Below are 18,886 nucleotides of genomic sequence, written 5' to 3' on the forward strand. Positions count from 1 at the left end.
ACCATTTCCCGGAGGATCCCTGGCACTGAAGGGCGGGGAGCGGGTGTTCTCCGTACTTGGTGTGCCAGCGCAGGCGGGACGCGCGCGCCTCTTTCATGGGCTGTGCAACCTGGGGGGAGGCCCCAGGAGCCCCGGGCTTCTGCAGACATCGCAACGTCAGGATAAGAATAGCTGGCGTCCGCTGCTGGCTCCTGCCCGGGTTTCTCCAGAGGGCCAGCTCTGCTTCGTGGGTCAGGCCAGCACTCTCGATGAGGCTTGGGGCCCCCACCCGGCCCGAGCTGGCTTAAAGTTTCCAGCACAGCGTCCAGGGGAGGCTGGGGGCGCCCTGCTGCGTTCGAGACAAATGTGCATTTTACATGTTCCTGCGACTGGCCTGCTTTTAAGGTAAAAAAAAAAGGCTGAAGAAGAGGAAAACCCGCCTTGAGAATCTCGTGGGATGAAGGGGAGGCTTCCTGCGGCTTTCTCGCAGCACCTCTCCTAGCCTGGCACCAGGGCCCAGCCTTGGGGACCCTGCTGTCCTGCAGAAGCAGCACCCAGGCCCCCAGCATGCCTGCACCCCGGGGTCCAACCGAGCTCCGTAGAGCCCTGGGTTGGGCTTGTGCGCCGTCCTTGCCACTTCTTCCCCCATGACCTTGATGAGTGATGTCAGCTCCCTGCCCTGGTTTCCTTGTCTATAAAATGGGGCTCCTCTTGTTGTCTTTGGAAGATGGAGGGGATAGACCGTGGGTGCCAAGGTGCCCGGCACCCGTGGGCGATGGGGTTGTTTTTCCTTGCACACCTGCTTATCCTCCTCGGTCAGATGGCAAGTCCTGGGCTTCCTCATGGTTCTGTGCGACTGGAGCAGAGGGCTCCAGGGTGACGCGGGAGGTAGTCATGTGGTGCATGAGGATCCCGGGCTTGACCTGATGTTCTGGGCCTTTTCAGTAGAACGGTATTCTGTTAATAGGATGAAATCCACTGGCTCAGGCTTAAGCTCAGAAGGTTGTTCAGGTGTTTCCATTGGCACCTTTAAGCTCCTGGCGTGGGGTAAGCACTGCAGATGGAGGTGCGCCCTGGGGGCTAAGTCCTGGCGGCCAAGTCCTGGGGGCCGGGCACTGTCCTGAGCACCCGGACCTGTCATCCCTTCTAATCTGTGCAACAAGCACAGGAGGTTCTCGTCTTACGGATAGGGAAACCGAGGCACAGAGAGGCTCTGTCATTTGCTCAACATCCCCCAGCTTGTAAGTGACCCTGTATTCAAGCCCAGGCGTGTGCCCTGCACCTGTGTCCGCCCCTCATGCTGCTCCAGGTACACTTGGTGCCAGGGGGCCGTGAGGGGGTGGAGGAAACAGGGGGTGAGGCAGCGGTGTGGGGAGTGCAGGACAGGGCTGGAGAGGGTGGCGTGGGAGCATGCACTCCACGGGGGTGGGGGGGGCGGCTCTCCTGGGTGCCCAGGACCTTGCAGGTGCAGACACGCGGTAGGTGCTCTCTGAATGTCCCCTGGAGGGAGGCCCCCTCCAGCCACAGTGAGCAAAGCTCTGAGGGTGAGCCGGTTTCGGTGGGTGGAGGCCCCCCTGGGCTTCCATTTCCTGTGTCCTCACTCCTTCCCCAGAGGGTGTCCTGTCCGGAGCCCTGGGCTTGAGCCGACACTGACACCACGGATGGCCCTGGGCCCCGAGGGGTCCACCCAGGTGGCCTCTTCCATGGGGCCTCACGAGAGCGCAAGTGCCCAGGTTCCCTAGGAGTGTGGGCACGGGGGAGCAGGGCGGGGTGGGGGGGGCTGGAGAAGCCCCATGTGGTGCTGAGGAAAGCCGTGGCCTCGGGCTGTTTTCTCCCCGCAGCTGCTCTCCTCTGAGAAACCCTGAGCTGGAAAATCCGGGAAGCAGCAGGGCCGTCTGCAGGCCCAGCCCCCGGCCCCTGGCACAGCCTCTGGACGGAGCTGCAGGGCCTGGGCCAGAGCTTTCTAAATATAGCTTCCTCCTCCTCCAGACCTCCAGACGGCAAAGACCAGATCCTCTGCGTGGCTTCCGTCCTGAGGCTTAGCCTCCAGGCTGTTCGTGGGAGGGAGGAGCAGCCTAGACAGGGAGTGGCCAGGACTGGACACAGGGGACACTGAGGCCCACATGCCCAGGGGCCATGGCCCTGCGTTCCTGCCTTCGGTCCCTGAGGGGTCTGGGGTCTGGGGCCCTGTCCCAAGCAGGCTGTGCTGTGACCGAGGGACAAGAGACGGGTCAGCGCTGAAGGAGGAGAAAAATGATGATCTCAGGAGGAGGAAAGAGCCTGCGGTCAGGGTTGAGCTCCCAGCTCCACCTCTGAGCTGAGTGATGGCAGGTCCTTCATCTTAAACTCCTTTCTCATCTGTGCAATGAGGGTCAGAGTCCCCTGTTGAGGGGATTAGAGAGACTGTGTGCCGGGTGGCCGGCACTCGTGCCCCCGCTGGGCCAGGGCTGCGTCAGGACGCCATGGGTTCCCGTATGGCTCTGGAGGATGGCACGTGGTGTGGCATCTCATCCCAGCAGCTCTGTGGCACTCAGGTGACCCCTACAGTCTGCACCGGGGTATGTCTTTCATTTGCCTTGGTGTAGCATGGGGTCCCCTCTTCCAGTCCTAATGGTCTGAGAGGTACCCCAAAGCACAGAACCTCCACGCCATTTAGATAGGGCAGCAGCCAGTCCTCCAGAACTTAACTCCTCAGCCAGCTTGTGCCCAGCTGGGTGCCGAGAGGCCCCTTTACAACATCAGCCTGTATGGGAACAAGGGAAGAGAAGCTGGAACTACTGAATGGAATAAAATCCTGGATTTCTCAGCTCCAGGCCTGACTCTGCTAGGGAGGCACCAACCGGTGTGCTCCCAGCCCCCAACCACTGAGTTCTGTTTAAGGCAGGAGGTCCTGACCTGCTCCCCAGGTCTCTAACACTGGGAAAGGCGGGACCTTGTCTCCTTCAATTTAGGAATATTTAGAGGAGACCCAAAACTAACAGCCTTATCATATGGAAAGCCTGGTCTTCGTACAAGGAGAGGCCTCTCTGCTCCAGGAACTTTACTCCTATTGGGTGTACAGGCCACTGCCCATTGATCTGACACTCTTTGGATAGAGATAAGTCAGGGCTACATGTGAAATCGCCAAGTGTTGCCAGGGACAGAGACAGAGAGGCGCTGTTTAGACTGCCCTTCTGCTGACACGCTGGTCCTCTGGCAGGGGTGCTCCATGGGAATAAGGCGCTCGATGGGCGGAGGCTGCACAGCTTTCTGTTGCTATGGCTACTGTTCACAGGCACTAACTCAACACACAGCCCTGTGGAGTTGGTCCTGTTATCACCCTAATTTTTTTTTTCTTAAGAGAGAGTGATAGAAAGTGTGAGCTGAAGGTGGGGGTGTGGGCAGAGGGAGAGGGAGAAGATCTTAAATAGGCTCCAGGATGGGCTCGACGCAGGGCTCAACCTTGGGACGCTGAGATCATGACCTGAACCAAAATCAAGAGTCAGACACTTAACCAACTGAGCCACCCAGGCACCCCCCACCCTCATTTTCAGAAGAGGTTGAATCCGTATCCCAAAGTCACACAGCTATTAAATGACAAAACCAGGATTGGCCTCTAGGGTTTCTTCATACCTTAGAGTTCCAGGCTTTCCAGTATAATCACAGTTTTTTTAAAAGGATTTTATTTATTCACGAGAGACTCACAGAAGAGAGGCAGAGACACCGGCAGAGGGAGAAGCAGGCTCCTCTTGGGGAGCCTGATGCGAGACTCAATCCCAGGACCTCGGGATCATGACCTGAGCCGAAGGCAGATGCTCAACCACTGAGCTGCCCAGGTGTCCCAGCATGATCACAATTCTTAAAGAACATTTCTAGGGGCCACTGAGCAGACACATCCACAACAAACAGGCTGGCAGATGATTAGAAGAAAAGCACCAGGCTTTCTCCAGGGGAAGTCCTGCTGAGCCAACCTAGCAGAGCTCTGGTAGTTAGCAAAAACATGTCACCAAAGGAAACCTATAGGTTTAGTGTACCGAGACACTTCAAAAGTGTTTGGCAAGGTTCCGTGCCAAAAATGTTTTCATACCTGGAAGAACATGAATTGCTTCACTGTGGCTTTGCAGGGAATACTTTGTCATTAGGGAAAGGACGATGTTCCAAGGGATGAAGGTGCACTCCTCTTGATGGAGAACGGGAAGTAGCAGTGCCTCACAGGGATTGGTGCTGGAAGGGTCTTTTTTTTTTTTTTTTAAGATTTTTTTATTCACGAGAGACACAGAGAGAGAGAGAGAGAGAGAGAGAGAGGCAGAGACACAGGCAGAGGGAGAAGCAGGCTCCATGCGGGGAGCCTGATGTGGGACTCGATCCCGGGACTCCAGGATCATGCCCTGGACTGAAGGCGGCGCTAAACTGCTGAGCCACCCGGGCTGCCCGGTGCTGGAAGGGACTTATTAGCTCATATGTTTTTTTTTTTCTTTTAGCTCATATGTTTTTAATTTAAGATCTGGAAACAGAAGTGAAAATGCCAAATCTATAATCTAAATCTCATTTCCTGGGAAATGAGAAGCCCAATTAGTGGAATATGTGTTTTTTGCTTTGGTTCTCAAATCCTTGCTAATGATCAGCATCTTGTTGACCTGATTGTCAGAGTAACATACCTGTCGTTTCATCCATTCCACACTTAACCCTCATGTGCTCCCTATATGCCAGGTACCGAGCCGGGCACAGACACGCATCACACATAGTTACTCTGCTTTATCCAAGTGGGATTCTGTGGGTCTTCCCTTGGCTTCTTTTACTTACTGAGCTGTTGTAAACAGGACAATGCAGAGAACTATCTCATTCTTTTCCATGTCTGCCCGGGGGTAGACTTCCCTGTGAAGTGACCCCGTATACAATCATTTAATCGTTTCCCCTCTTACTGGGTCTTTGCATTATTTCTGGATTATACTTAGATATTTGCCCACCTGGACAAGTGTTTCTTTCTTAAAAAAAAAAAGATTTTATTTATTTATTCATTCATTATAGACAGAGAGAGAGAGAGAGAGAGAGGCAGAGACACAGGCAGAGGGAGAAGCAGGCCCCATGTAGGGAGCCCGACATGGGACTCAATCCCAGGATTCCAGGATCATGCCCCGGGATGAAGGCAGGTGCTTAAGCCGCTGAGCCACCCAGACTGCCCTGGACCAGTGTTTCTGAGGACAGTCACCTGGAAGGGAAATTACAGGTTCAGAGGAGACACATTTCAATTTTTTGAAAGATACTGATGAGTTGCCTGCAAAAAACATCTAGTTCAGTTCTAATTACCACCAAAGCATGTGGCAATGCCTATTTCCTCAAATCCCCCCTACCAATATTGGATATTAATTTCCTGTTGCTGCTGGAACAACCTACCATAAATTTAGTGGTTTTAAAACAACACAAATTTATCACTTACAGTTCTGGAGATCAGAAGTCTAACCCGTCTCACCAGGATGAAATCTGAAATCAAAGTGTAAGCAGGACTGTGATCCTTCTAGAGGCTCTAGGAGAGACTGTTCCTTAGCCTGTGGCCCCCTTCCATATTCAAAACCAGCAAAGTCTGGGTGCACCTGGGTGGCTTAGTCGGTTGAGACTGTGACTCTTGGTTTCAACTCCACTAGTGATCTCAGGGTTGTGAGATCGAGCCCTGCATTAGGGTATCTGGCTCTGGGCCCAGTGAGGCGTCTGCTGGAGATTCTCTCTCTCCCTCTTCCCCTCTCCCCACTCATGTGCCTGTGCACACACACACTTTCTCTCACTCTCTTTCAAATAAATAAATCTTACAAAGACCCAAAAAACCCCCAGCAAAGTCTGGGGTCTCTCTCACGCTGACACTGACTCTTCTGCGCCTCCTTCCATTTTCTGAGCCCCTTAGGATTACATTGGGTGCACCTGGGTAATCAGGATTCTCTCCTTATCAGGTCAGCTGACTAGCATCCCTGAATTGCACCTGTGACCTGAATGTCCCCTTACCTGGTCACACAACACGTCCATGGGTTCCAGGGAGTCGGATGTGGACATTTGGGGGCGGGGCAGTCTTCTGCCTACGCAGATGTTATCAACCTTTTCAGTTGTGTCCACTCTAAGTGAAAACATGCTATCCTGCCCTTTTAAGTTGCATTTTGTCAATTATTTGTGAGGTTAAACATCTTCTTCTGTGTGGAGAGGTGGAAGGTTTCTATTATTGTTGTCTGTGTCTTTTGTCTCCTTTTCTGTTGGGTTGACTTTGGTTGGGTTTTTTTTGTGGGGGGGGGGCGGTTGTTTTCAGTTGAATTATAAAGTCTTTCTCCAGGGGAAGTCCTGCTGGAGGGCAAGGAGTTTTTCATACTGACATTTACTTCCCAGTGCCTGAAGATGTGGGCAGATTCAAAGAAGCTCCTCAATGCCTGTCGGCCTTCCCTCTGGCCTTCCCACCCCATTCTCTTGCTTTTCTGCTTTGGAAGGTGTCTGGACCTGGATGCTTCCAGCTGAACTGGCTGAGTTGGGTGTGTCTAGGAGGGCGTCACGGTCTGTGGCTTACTGCACTGTGGACTTCTCAAGCCATGATGGGCTTTGGGGTCAAATGGTGCGCAGCCCTCCGCCCCTGTCTAAGCCCTTCTGGCATTTTAGGGTTGCTGCCATGGGAACAGGATAAGCATTGACCCCCTCCTTTTGAGAGGGAGAACCCCTCTTGCTGGGCCACCCACCTTGCCATGGTGAGGCCATGACAAGACCCACCACCGATGACCTGGCATGGTGCAGCCCCAGGGGGTCAATCTACCTCGTGACCTCACCCAGCAGGCAGCAGGTAGAGATTACTTTCCCCTGTTGCTGCTCCACCTAGAGATGGAGGCTCTCAGAGGCCAAGGGCCCCGCCCCCCAACATGATATGGCTAGTTTCCCGTATGGGGACTCTTCCAACACCAGCCCTCTCCCATGGCCTCCCTCTCTCCCCCATTTCTCCAGCCTGATGGGCAGGCAGCCATGAGAAGGCAGCTGGGTTGCAGCGCCCATGCAGCCGCACCCCTCCTTCCTTTGGAAACCAGCAGCTGCCTTTGCCAGGCAGACCCAGACCCAGGCCTTGGAGGAGGGGGGCCACAGGGAGCCCTCCGCAGCCCCTTTTGCATGGGCAGCCGCCTGGGCTCTGGCTCCTCCTGTGCAGCCGCCCCGGGGCTGGAACTCATTAGCTCTTTTATTAAATCCATCTGCTCTGCATGGAGACTGGCCCGTCTCTGTGCTCCCGCCCTGGATATGTGGCAGGGGGCTGCACACAGATGCCATTGTGCGAACTGGGGCGGCATCCTGGAGGGCAGACGGGCGAGCACGCTGTGTGGGCGAGGGCTCCGCCTCGCCTGGAGCGTGCGGGTGCTGAGGAGCAGGAGCCAACTCTGGAGTGAGGGGAGTCTGGACACCCTTCTGGAGCATCCGGAGCCTGTGGGGCCTGGGATAAAATGGGGCCTTGCCCTTCCGGGGCGCTGTGGGTGTGCTGCTCTGCCTTCTACTGATGAAGCTGCTCCCTCCCTCCCCCCAGGAGTGCATCATTGACGAAGACTGCGGACCCACCAGGTATTGCCAGTTTGCCAGCTTCGAGTACACCTGCCAGTCTTGCCGGGACCAGCAGACAGTGAGTGTGCCCAGAGGCCTCTGAGGCTGCAGCACCAGGACCATGGGGGCTGGGCTGGGTCTCAGAGAAGAGCATGTGGGGGAGAAGGCCAGGAGCTCCATGGTTCTCAGTTGGGCTTCTGGAAGCCTTCAGTGGGGCTCAGAACCACGTCCATGTCCATGCTTGAGCGAGCCTCTCCATGGCGCCCAGTGGGACTGACTCTGGGAAGCCATCTGCTGCATGGTCCCTGGCTCCACTGCCTGCCTCCTGGATGGCAGAGGGAGGGCAGGAAGACACAGCAGGAGGCCCTCCACCTGTCCCTTCCCCTGGGGCAGACCCATCCCCCTGGATACAGCCAGTGACCCTACTGCAGCCCCCAATCCCATCCTCCAGATCCCATTCTTTTCAGAGAAGGCAGGAGGAGAGCCAGGAAGAAGCCAGAGTACTTCCCCGATAGACCTTTCACTGAGAAGCTGGGAGCCAGGGAAGCGGAAACTCCCTCCACCCGACAGATGTTTTGGACAAAGCCATATGGGCTCATAGACTTTTCCTGTCTTTTCATTATTGAGACAGTAACACAGCAGGATAACAAGTTTGGAAAATAGAGGGCTTCTTACTCCCCCATCCAGTGCCTTCTGTGGTTAGGCAGCTGCACTTCTCCCTGCCGCCTGCCACGTCGAGCGCGACTGTGGGGTCGCAGTGGTCAGTCCCAGGCCCCAGGGGGAAGCCCCATGCGCCCTCCCCATCCACAAGGCCTCCGGGCTCTCAGAATCTGGCTGCTGCCTGCATCTGTGGGCCCCTGACCTAGGGACCTAATAGAAAGGAGGCAAGTCTGGGAGGTGACTGCAAAGACACACTGTGTCCTTTGCAAAAACTGACGTTGCATAGGAGATTCAGACATGTGACCCCCCCCCCCGTGCTATTTTTTTAGACTCTTTTTAAGGTTTTACTTATTTATTTAAGACAGAGCACACGAGCGGATGGGGACCCGAGCCAAAGGCAGACACTTAACCCACCGAGCCACCCAGCCCCTCCCCAGGTGCTATTTTTCCAGTGTTCTCACCCCTCCCATCTCTGCCCCCTTGACTTGCACTAAAAGCTCGCACACCTCAGACCTCGGTTGGCCCCCCCCTTCCCTCTCCAGAGTAACGGGGCCCCTCCTGTGGTGTGCTCAGGCTCTCGGGGCTAGGAGCGTACCAGCCGGGTTCTCTCAGGTCTGAGAGCCGGGGTGCCATTGTCTGCCTTCCCTCCCCACCCCCTGCAGCTCTGCACCCGGGACGGTGAGTGCTGTGGGGACCAGCTGTGCGTCTGGGGTCGCTGCGCCAAAACAGCCACCAGAGGTGGCAACGGGACCATCTGTGACAACCAGAGGGACTGCCAGCCTGGGCTGTGCTGTGCCTTCCAGAGAGGTGGGTGGGCTCTCGGCTGAGTACTGGGCACGCCCGGTCCAGGCCCAACACACCTTTCCAGGGGCGCGCCTCCTGGGCAGGCTCCCGGCTCACTGTGCGTGTGCCAGCCCCACCACCTCTGCCCGAGGCAGCCTCCGCCTCCACTGGGCCACACGTCTCTCTCTCTGCCCCCGGTTGCCATCTAGAAGAGCTCAATCCCTTCAGGATGCATGAGCCCAGGGCAGGAGGACACCCCCAGACGGGGGATTTGAGCAGCCCCTCTCCACCCTCTCCCCTGTTTCCTGAGGATGGATGGCCCCCTTCTACTCCGCTTCCACTCTCACCGCCCCTCCAGGGAGGCTGCTCAGCCACTTGCCCTCCTGAGCTCTCAGTGTGGCTCCTGGGGCTGCAGGGCTGCGGCTGCCCTGTTGTCTCCTTAGTGAGGCTCCTCCTCTGCCTCTCAAGGCTTCGGCCAGCTGCAGCTTCCGGTGCCTTCTCCCTCCGGGGCTCCCAACCTTCCCCGCTACGCCCACTGCCAGGCCTTTATTGGTGCTGCACATTTCTCTAGAACTTTGGCCTCAAAAGCCAGCATAAGCCTGCGCCTCCAGGCAGTCCTCCCTAATTGCTCCAGCCCTCGGGACTCATTCCCTCCTGAGTCCATCCCACCATAGTTTCCTTTCATCCCACCTCTTCCATTTTAATGAATCTCCACTTTGCGGTTGAGGGTGGAAGGTCGGGGCTGCCCCCGCATTTGTCGGCTCCCTTCTGTGGAGCCTCCCTGCTCGATGCTGAGCACTCAGGGGTGACTGTCCACTGGCCCCAGGTCTGTTGTTTCCTGTGTGCACACCCCTACCTGTGGAGGGTGAGCTGTGCCATGACCCCGCCAGCCGGCTTCTGGACCTCATCACCTGGGAGTTAGAGCCTGATGGAGCTTTGGACCGATGCCCGTGTGCCAGTGGCCTTCTCTGCCAGCCCCACAGGTGAGGCCCCACCTGCCCTCCCTATCAGAGGTTGAAAGCAAGGTGACCTGCCGCCCAGTGGGATCTCAGAGGCAGAGGGGGTGATGCAGTTAGTTTAAGGTAGGGTTAATTTGAGGTGTCCTTGGGTCATTCAGGTGGAGGGTCTCCGAGCTGTCAGATGTCAGCCTGGGGCTCAGGGGAAGGTGCGGCTGGGGGTACAGATTTGGAGCTCACCTGCGTGGTGGTTGAAGCCTTAGGAGTAGGTGACCCAGGGAGAGGGCGTGGAGACAGAAGAGCTGAGGGCTGAGGCAGGAGCCCAGGCCCCTGACAGCGAAGGACAAGCTGAGGCCGAGCGGCACAGTCAGAGGTAGAAGGGAAACCAGGAGGGAGTGGGCCACCCAGTTGGAGGGCACCGCGAGTAGTGTCCGAAACTGAGAGACCGTGAGGCATCTGAGTATGGCCCCCTGGCAGTCTACTCACCTGTCCGTCCAGCAGAATCCGGGGGCTGGGCAGACACACAGAACTCCCTGGCCCTGCCCCGGGCTGCCCCCAGGCTCCACCCTGCCGTCAGGGGCTGCTCTTACCTGGACGCCCAGAGGGGCAGGCGGCTTGGAGGGGCCACGCGTTGCCATACACCGTCAGGCCCTGCAGTGCTGAGGCCTTGCCCCAGAGAGTCTCTCCATGGAGGTGGGGGAGCCGCCCCTCAAAAAGTGACCCTCCCTCAGCAGTCTTCTGGAAGGTCCTGACAGGAAGGGGAGACTCCATTGAGGTGCTAGAGGAGGTGTGAGGGTGAGCTCAAAGGGAGGAGCTGCCCCCATGTGAGAGCCCAGGCCCCTGGGCTGAGCCCCAGCCCTCTCCCCAGCCACAGCCTGGTGTACGTGTGCAAGCCGGCCTTCGTGGGGAGCCGTGGTGGAGACGGAGAGAGCCCGGCGCCCAGAGAGGCCCCCAGCGAGTACGAGGATGGCAGCTTCATTGAAGAGGTGCGCCAGGAGCTGGAGAATCTGGAGAGGAGCCTGTCTGTGGAGATGGCCCTCGGGGAGCCCGATGCTGCCTCTGAGCTGCTGGAAGGAGGAGAGATTTAGACCGAGGCCTGTTGTGCGGGTAGACGTGCGATAGAAATAGCTAATTTATTTCCCCAGCCGTGTCCTCTAGGTGTGGGCTTACCGGGCTTTTTTCCATGGCCTCTTCCCAGTATGTTTTCCCTCTGGCTTTAAATAAAATGAGGTGCTGTGCATCTGCCCAGCTCCCCCAGGCTGTACACCCTACATGTCACAGTTCGGGTGCCTGGGGAAGACAGGGCTGTGTGGGAGGGTGGAGGTGGAGGGCTGCTAAGCTGGTCCCGATTATTGGCCACTTTGCCTCCGATGGTTGGCATGTGGCACACTTCGTTTTGTTCTACATCACCTTGGGAATTGTTGGAGGGGTGGGGATGGGATGGAAAAGGATGCAGGTTTCCCCATGACGGGTTTTGGGGAAATGTTGACTCTTTCACATACGGAGAAGTGTGTCCTGCCTTGCAAACATAAACCTGGTGAAAATGTAACAAATGAATTTTCCATGTACTTCTTCCCATGGGCACAGGCAAGCTGTGCCTTCAGCTGCTGCGGGTGACGTGTTCTGCTCACTGTGCATCGCGTGCATTCCTGTCCTGTCCTTAGTGTTACTCGCCTCCTACCTCTGTGCCAGGGCAGCAGTTTCTATCACTCACCACAGTCTGGCGAGGAGGGTGGTGGTCTCCCCATCTGTCAGGATCTTGGAGTCTCAGAGACATCAAGTTGCTTGCCCAAGTCACACAGTGAAGACCAGAGCAGGATTTCATCCAGGTGTGATTCCAAGTGCATGCTTTCCCTACCACTCCCTGTCAGCCTCATTGCCACCAGAAGTACCCTCTAAAAGAGGATAGATGGGAATTTTTTTTTTTTTGAGGCATATCTGGAATTAAGGTCAAACTAGTTCACTGTAAGATTAAACTTGTACTGTTAGAAATAGCATTATCCGTAATGTGGGGGTGGCCATCATTCTAGTGGAGACAAATGATATTGACCCTGTCCCCCTATGGCAGTTAGTTATGTTAGTGACTTTGAAGGCACATGACTGGTGCATAGTATATATGTTAACTTGCCAGAAATAGTACTTAAGTAATTGTAGGGCCAGGATTATAAGTGAAATTTGCAAAATCACTTACCAGCAACTGAAGACCATTACCAACCACATGGAGAAAATCAAACCAAGCAAGGCTCTATGAAATATGGTTGTAATATCCAAACTGAGAGCACTGGACTGGATGTTATTCCATAAATGATATTTTCAGGTGCCATGGACTGTTTCCATCATGTATTCATCCAGAGTTATTAAAATTTAAAATTGGACATGATTGTATAAGCATGCTTTGAGTTTTAAATTATGTATAAACACCTATGTTGCATTTAAAAAAATCAAGCATAAATCACTGAAACTACTCCTTTGTAGTTCCTGGGTGTCTTTTTTTCCTTTTGACTTTGAATAAATACCCTTTTAGCCAGAAAAAATAACATGGAAATGAACTGCATTGTCAAAAACAAAAACAAACCCCCCCAAAAAACTCTTCCACCTAAGTGAATTTTCCAGACAAGTGAAGCATACCTGTTTTAGCATGAAAGTATTTTATTTTATATTATTTTTTTTTCTATTTGAAGGATTTTATTTTTTTATTCATGAGAGACACAGAGAAAGGCAGAGGCAGGGACGTAGGCAGAAGGGAGAAGCAGGCTCCCCACAGGGAGCCCAGTGTGGGACCCAATCCCAGGTCTCCAGGATCACACCCTGGGCTGAAGGCGGGGTCAAACTGCTGAGCCACCCGGGCTGCCCCAGCATCAAAGTATTTTAGAAATGCTAACCATTTTTGTCAGGGATTAGTCTTAAGAGTGTGAATACTTCAATTTTTTTTTTTTTTACTTTTTTTTTAATGTCCTTTGCTTATTCTTTTTTTTTTAAATTTTATTCATGAGAGAGAGACACACACACAGAGAGAGAGAGAGGCAGAGCCACAGGCAGAGAGAAGCAGGCTCCATGCAGGGAGCTCGATGTGGGACTCTATCCCAGGTCTCTAGGATCATGCCCTGGGCTGAAGGTGGTGCTAAACCGCTAAGCCACCCGAGCTGCCCTACTTCAGTCTTCTGAAGGAGTAAATGGAATGGATAGGATTCTTTTTATTTTTATGATTATTATTATTTTTTAATTTTATTTATTCATGAGACACACATACACAGAGGCAGAGACATAGGCAGAGGGAGAGCAGGCTCCACGCAGCAAGCCCGATGTGGGACTCGATCCCGGGTCTCCAAGATTACGCCCTAGGTAGAAGGCAGGCGCTAAACCGCTGAGCCACCTGGGCGTCCCAGGATTCTTTTTTTTGTTGTTGTTTTTTCCAGGATTCTTTTTAAAAGATTTTATTTATTTGAGAAAGAGTGTGTACACATGACTGGGGGGTGGGGCAGAGGAAGAGGGAGAGAGAGGCGGACTCCCCACTAAGCAGGGAGCCGGATACGGGGCTCAATGCCAGGACCCTGGAATCATGACCTGAGCCAAAGGCAGATGTTTAACCAACTGAGCCACCCAGGTGACCCTGACTCTTCTTTTTACTCAAATATAGTTCTGGATTATAACACATCTTCAGGAGCCGTGATAAAACTACTATATATTAAGGTCAGCTGGTGGCAGGTGCCAGCTTAGGCAGTCTTCCCATATAACCTTCACTGAATCCAGGACTAGTTTCATTTAGCAGATGAAAAAAATGCAAGTTCAAAAATTAGGTGATAGAGCTAAAAGTCCAACAAAAACAGTATCTAACATAGTCTGCCCAGGGTATGCTGATGATTTTAAGACCAAATATAGAGCTGTTCTCTTATTCATTGTCAGAAGGGATCACAACCACTCTACATCCTTATTACTCAACAGGTATTTATTGAGCCTGCTCAGAACCAGGTGCTGCGATAGGCTCTGGGGGTGTGAAGGTCATACCATGAACACATCACAGCCTCATGAGGGATACACATTAAACCTAGCACCCACAAAACAAAAGCAATCAACCCGATATCATAACCGTGTTATGGGAGCCTCAAAGGAGCACTTGGTTTGGGAGAGCTGGCATGGGCATGGGTGCTCAAAGATCAAGGGAGTTTATCAGGTGGTCAGAAGGAATAGCAAAGGACATTCTGAGCCAGGGGCAGAGGGAGGGAGGCAAGAAAAAGGGATGGTATACAGAGGAACCAAAGTAATTCACAGTAGCTGGGAGGCAAGATAGATTTCAACAAGTGTTTGAAGAAGAGGTTTAAAATGGTTTCATCATGCAACAAAAATCTTATTGAGTTCCTACTGTATGTCAGGCCCTACTACCTACATTAGCTGCCAGGAGACGGTGGTACATGAGATAAAACGAGGTCCCTCCCTCATGGAATTTATGTGCAGGTTTATCTTGCTCCACTTTGTCATCAGAGTCCACTTCCAGTGGGAAACTGCAATCGACATAACACAGTTGGCAGAGTTACTGGAAAAACAGAACCACTTCTGTATCTCAACAGACTTGGTTGAGATACTCCTTAACCAGGAGTATGGTACTCCTTAATTAAATGGGTTACTTAAGCATTGTAAGAGGGTGAACATTGTGCTCTCTGTACTGGGGCAAGAGGCAGGTTGGGAGCAAAGGAAGCAGATGGGGAGCATGGTCCCCACTTCTCATGCAAGGCTGTAAGGGTCCACTGATAATTCTTGGCCTGGTGAATTCTCAGGCTATGACCAATCAGAAGACCTGCTTCTCAGTGCTGTCACCGGGAGGGGGAGAGCCCTCCTCCCCAATGCGTTTTTGCCCTTCCAGCTTGGCCACTGCGATTGCTGCGGTTTTTCTAAATGGTCACACATGCTTTCACACACTTGATTTTGTCATGTATTCTTGATTGTTTCTAAAAGCCAAGTTTTGAAAACACTGTATCTAACCAAGTGGTTGTATAGCACTTCTTCCCAAGAATGAGACTAAAGGAACATCTGGTTTCCTGTACACCCAGTCTTGACCACAAGCTTTATTTGGGCCACGAACTCCTTTGCAAACCTGATAAAAAATATTTGACTAGTCCCCCTAGAAAATTACATTAGGCACAGTATTGCTTTTTTAAAAGACCTGAATTACCTTATAAGGCTTCTACTAGTGACCACATAATGATTTTTCAAAAATTAAACAATTTAGTTTTATTTAGCAAATAAAAAAAATTCCTACTTCAGATTATCCTCTATTCCATATACCTTAGACTACATACAATTTGTAAGTCACGAGTGCAAAAGAGTTGGTTAGGGTCTTGATGCTAAACAAAGGGACACAACTCAGGAGAACTAAAGTAGCCAATCAGAAAGGAAATACTAGCAAATGAACCAGAATAAACGATTTTATTGTATTCCATACATTCACAGGTCACTTCCAGAGTTAGCAACAACACTGATTAGCAATGCTCTGATTCTGTGCACTCGTTTAGTTTAGACCGCGTTGCAAGTTTAGTTCTCTCCTGGCCTAGAGATGCCACACCCTTTCTAACAATGCAGTCTGGCAATGATTTTCTAGCTGTGGCAGATTCCACAGCCCCCCCTCCTCCCGCCCTCATCTCAGAATCTTATGTAAGTACTTTCCATCCATTAGCAAAGAGACCACCGAATACTCTAGTGTAGGGCTTCTTCACTATTTTAATCTCATTATGACTATTAGCCCTTACTTACACTCCCTAGTTTGGCAGGTGGACTTCCAGCTAGCAAGCTTTTGCACAGACCAGCTAGACACAGGATGGTCCTGAAACCACAGCGTTTGCTTCTTTGACCAGGATACATCCCTCACCTTCAGCACCTGCCTCAGATATGTCGGTACTTGGTCCTCACCTGGCATGCCTGGTTGATGCAAACCCATCTCTCCCACGGTAGAAGCTCTTCCAAACTTTGGCGTGACCTGTGAGAAACAGGGTCACAATTTATTGCATGTGGCTTGTGTCACCTGAACCACACAGCGCTCTGCCTCTTGGCTGAAGGGTACTCGCGAGATTCTCTGAATCTGAGGGGGGGCGGGTAGACACACATTAACCTCCCTCACATAAATTACCATTCCCATCACCACAATCTTTAAAAAGTTTGCCACCCCCTTTACTGAAATTGTTAAAGTGCAACATTGTGTTCTCACTCTAACAGGCACTGAAAAGCAGGAAGCTTTTTCTTTTTGATAATGAAATATATTTTCTTTACTCTTGATATTTGTAGTATGCCTGCAATTAGAAACAGCAAACACAAAAACAAAAAGCAGGGCAGAAGGCACAGAATGAGGAGCAGGTGTGAGAAGAATTTTACCATTTACTCTTAAAGGAACACTGCCCCAAACCAAACCCAGAGCCCATTTTGTTTACAATCAGCCTCTTCTGCTCACAGAGAGTGGGTCCTCCAAAGCAGAAACTATTAACCCCTACATTCCAAGTAAGTAGGCCCGTATCAGAACCAAAGAGCTGTCGTGTTACATCAGAAAATCCAAGTGATCTAAAAGACAATGCACCACAAATGCTTCCAACTTCTTCCTCTGAGAACACCAACTCAGGGCCACTAATGCAAACTTGGAACATACTTCAATGAAATTTAGCAGAATGCTACACAGTTTACATGGAATAAAAATTAGCCAGAAAAATACCATAGAAAAGTTTTTTTTCCCCCCCTGTGGATTTCAAGAAACTTTAAAGATATTATGTAATTCTCAATTATTATATTCAAACTACAGAGCCAACATCTGCTAATACTATTTTCTATCTTTCTTAAAAGGAAATAAGGCAGAAACCTGATTTTAAAATATTGACAGGATCCTCCAAAGTTAAATATTAACATCTTTTCATCTCTCTTATGAGAACTTTACTGTAAATGTATCTTACAGAAATAAGATAATTACTGAGTACAGGTTACAAAATGTTAAAGAAAACAAATCTATTCTTAATCCAGATTCTTCATCCACAAAAGTTTAATGACTAAAATAACACAACAGAATGAACAAATGTTTTATTGGCATGTTCATTGTTGTAAACAGCATCTGGCATGAAAAAGTTTTACCAAAACCTTTTTATTGATTTTTATAAATTAGATGGCATTTTCAAAAATTTATGTAGAATCGTGTTCATTGAAGTCATATTTAGCAAAGCAAAAACTTGCCAATTCTAATAGACTTTGCAATGAAATCATGTTGACTGCATCAGCCTGTGCCATGACCTGACTTACTAGCAAGTTTTTCAACACGATGTTAAGACGCTTCCGCAGAGTTAAACTACATGTAACTACAAATCAACTCCAAAAATTAAAGTGAGACTTACAAGGGTTCTAGAAGATTCAAACTTGAAGTAAATCTTCAAAGATAAATGTACAAAGAAAAAAAACTGAAGCCACTGAACAGAAAAACCTCATTAACAAGGGCAAATACAATCGTATGGGACCCAGCACTGAGGAACCTCACTGAGGATTACATTTACATAGACTGCTATACTCCTCAATGTACACAAATGTACATCATGAATGATATGAAAAGAATAACCATGGGAAATAGTTGAATTGCAATTATGATAACTCAATAGGATCAATTTTATTTACATGCTGAATGAACGAGTGAAACGTATTCTCTACATCCATAACTTAAGTACAATCAATTATAATTACAATATTGCAGCAATTTGAGCTGCTACCTGCTGGGAGCGGTCTAAGGGAAACGTTTTGATGTTCCAGAATAATGTTCTTAATACTTTGCAAAAAATGAAACAAAATAAAAACACAACTTCACAATTCTTTACTGGGTTATGGCTGGTTCTAAGAATTTCTTTCTTCAGTTCCTATTTTTGCTGCTTTCCAAAGGTCAACACACGTTGCATTTACTTCCGAATTGTCAATGAGGTAATGTGTGTATCAGTGAAATAAACAGAAAATTCATTCATTCATGGCCTTTGCACAGCTTTTATTATGAAGCTATGAGCATCCTGTTTGAGGCTAGTTTTACTAGCGGCTATGTGCACATTTGTCCGCAATAAAAGAAGTGTACTCATTCCCCTTCCCCCTTTTCTAGTAGCAGGTTTTGCTTTTTTTTTTGTTTTGTTTTGTTTTTATTTTTTTGCACATCCCTTTTCACTTTACAGTACATTTGACTATAGTGCACAACATGATTCCAAGTCAAAACAGTGGCCCATTGGGCACTGAGCTTCTGATTGGTGAAGGGCAGTCCAATCAGTGCTGGTGTCACTGGGTTACCCCTAACCATGTCCGGCCATAATGGCACTACACAGTAGCAGTGAACCATCTAATTAAAACCAAAAATCCCCCAGGGAAAATGCTACACTAGCAGAGTCAGTCTTGAGTCAGATCTTTATTTGGTGCTCCATCCAGATATATTTTTAGTGCTTTCTCTTTCCGAGGTGAGTATGTTACACGATGTCCTGTCTTCTGGAGTCGACTGCTTTCTTTTTTCATCAGTTCATTTCTTTGCTCATCTGTTAACTCCATTAATTCTTCTGTTTTATCCCTGTATTTAAAATATTAATTACATATTAGATCCGTATAGCTATCTGCATTGATTTATGCTCGAATGTTGTAATGCTTCTTGGTAGAAAATGAAATCTGAATGTCACTGGTGAATTTAAGTAATCTCACACTAAGATGTCTTGGATTTCTGATATGTTTATTAACAGAGCACTCATTTTTAAAAATGGCATAGAATAATTTCATTGCTAGTATTAACATAATAATACTTATCATTTATTGCACATCTATATATACTAAGTACTATGCCAGTTTTAAAAAATGCAATAGTTCTATTTCTTATAAAATTCTGCAAGGCTCACATCATTGTCATCATTTTAGAGATGAGGAGCAAAGTAAGGAACAAAGCTTAATGTGAACTCTTTATCTGCCAGGCTCTAATGACTGTTCTTTTTCTTCTGTATCTGTACTGGCTC

General features: G+C 50.2%; 2 protein-coding genes across 3 annotated transcripts in view; one reads left to right on the top strand and one right to left on the bottom strand.

Annotated features, from left to right (window-relative positions):
- The window catches only part of DKK3 (dickkopf WNT signaling pathway inhibitor 3), a 43,420-nt gene extending 31,054 nt beyond the window's left edge, over positions 1-12,366 (top strand). Inside the window, exons 5-8 of the mRNA XM_041730730.1 lie at positions 7,490-7,582; positions 8,826-8,970; positions 9,773-9,929; positions 10,771-12,366. Of these exons, the coding sequence (XP_041586664.1) occupies positions 7,490-7,582; positions 8,826-8,970; positions 9,773-9,929; positions 10,771-10,990 (615 nt within the window). The 3' untranslated portion in view covers positions 10,991-12,366. The remainder of the gene's footprint in view (positions 1-7,489; positions 7,583-8,825; positions 8,971-9,772; positions 9,930-10,770) is intronic.
- A 4,524-nt stretch (positions 12,367-16,890) lies between these two features.
- USP47 (ubiquitin specific peptidase 47) overlaps positions 16,891-18,886 on the bottom strand; it is a 117,290-nt gene continuing 115,294 nt past the window's right edge. For both annotated transcript variants that reach the window (XM_041729779.1, XM_041729780.1), the window contains one exon: positions 16,891-18,453. In XM_041729779.1, the coding sequence (XP_041585713.1) occupies positions 18,279-18,453 (175 nt within the window). In that variant the 3' untranslated portion in view covers positions 16,891-18,278. The remainder of the gene's footprint in view (positions 18,454-18,886) is intronic.

The sequence above is a fragment of the Vulpes lagopus genome, chromosome 15 (genome assembly GCF_018345385.1).
Source record: "Vulpes lagopus strain Blue_001 chromosome 15, ASM1834538v1, whole genome shotgun sequence".
Classification (NCBI taxonomy): domain Eukaryota; kingdom Metazoa; phylum Chordata; class Mammalia; order Carnivora; family Canidae; genus Vulpes; species Vulpes lagopus.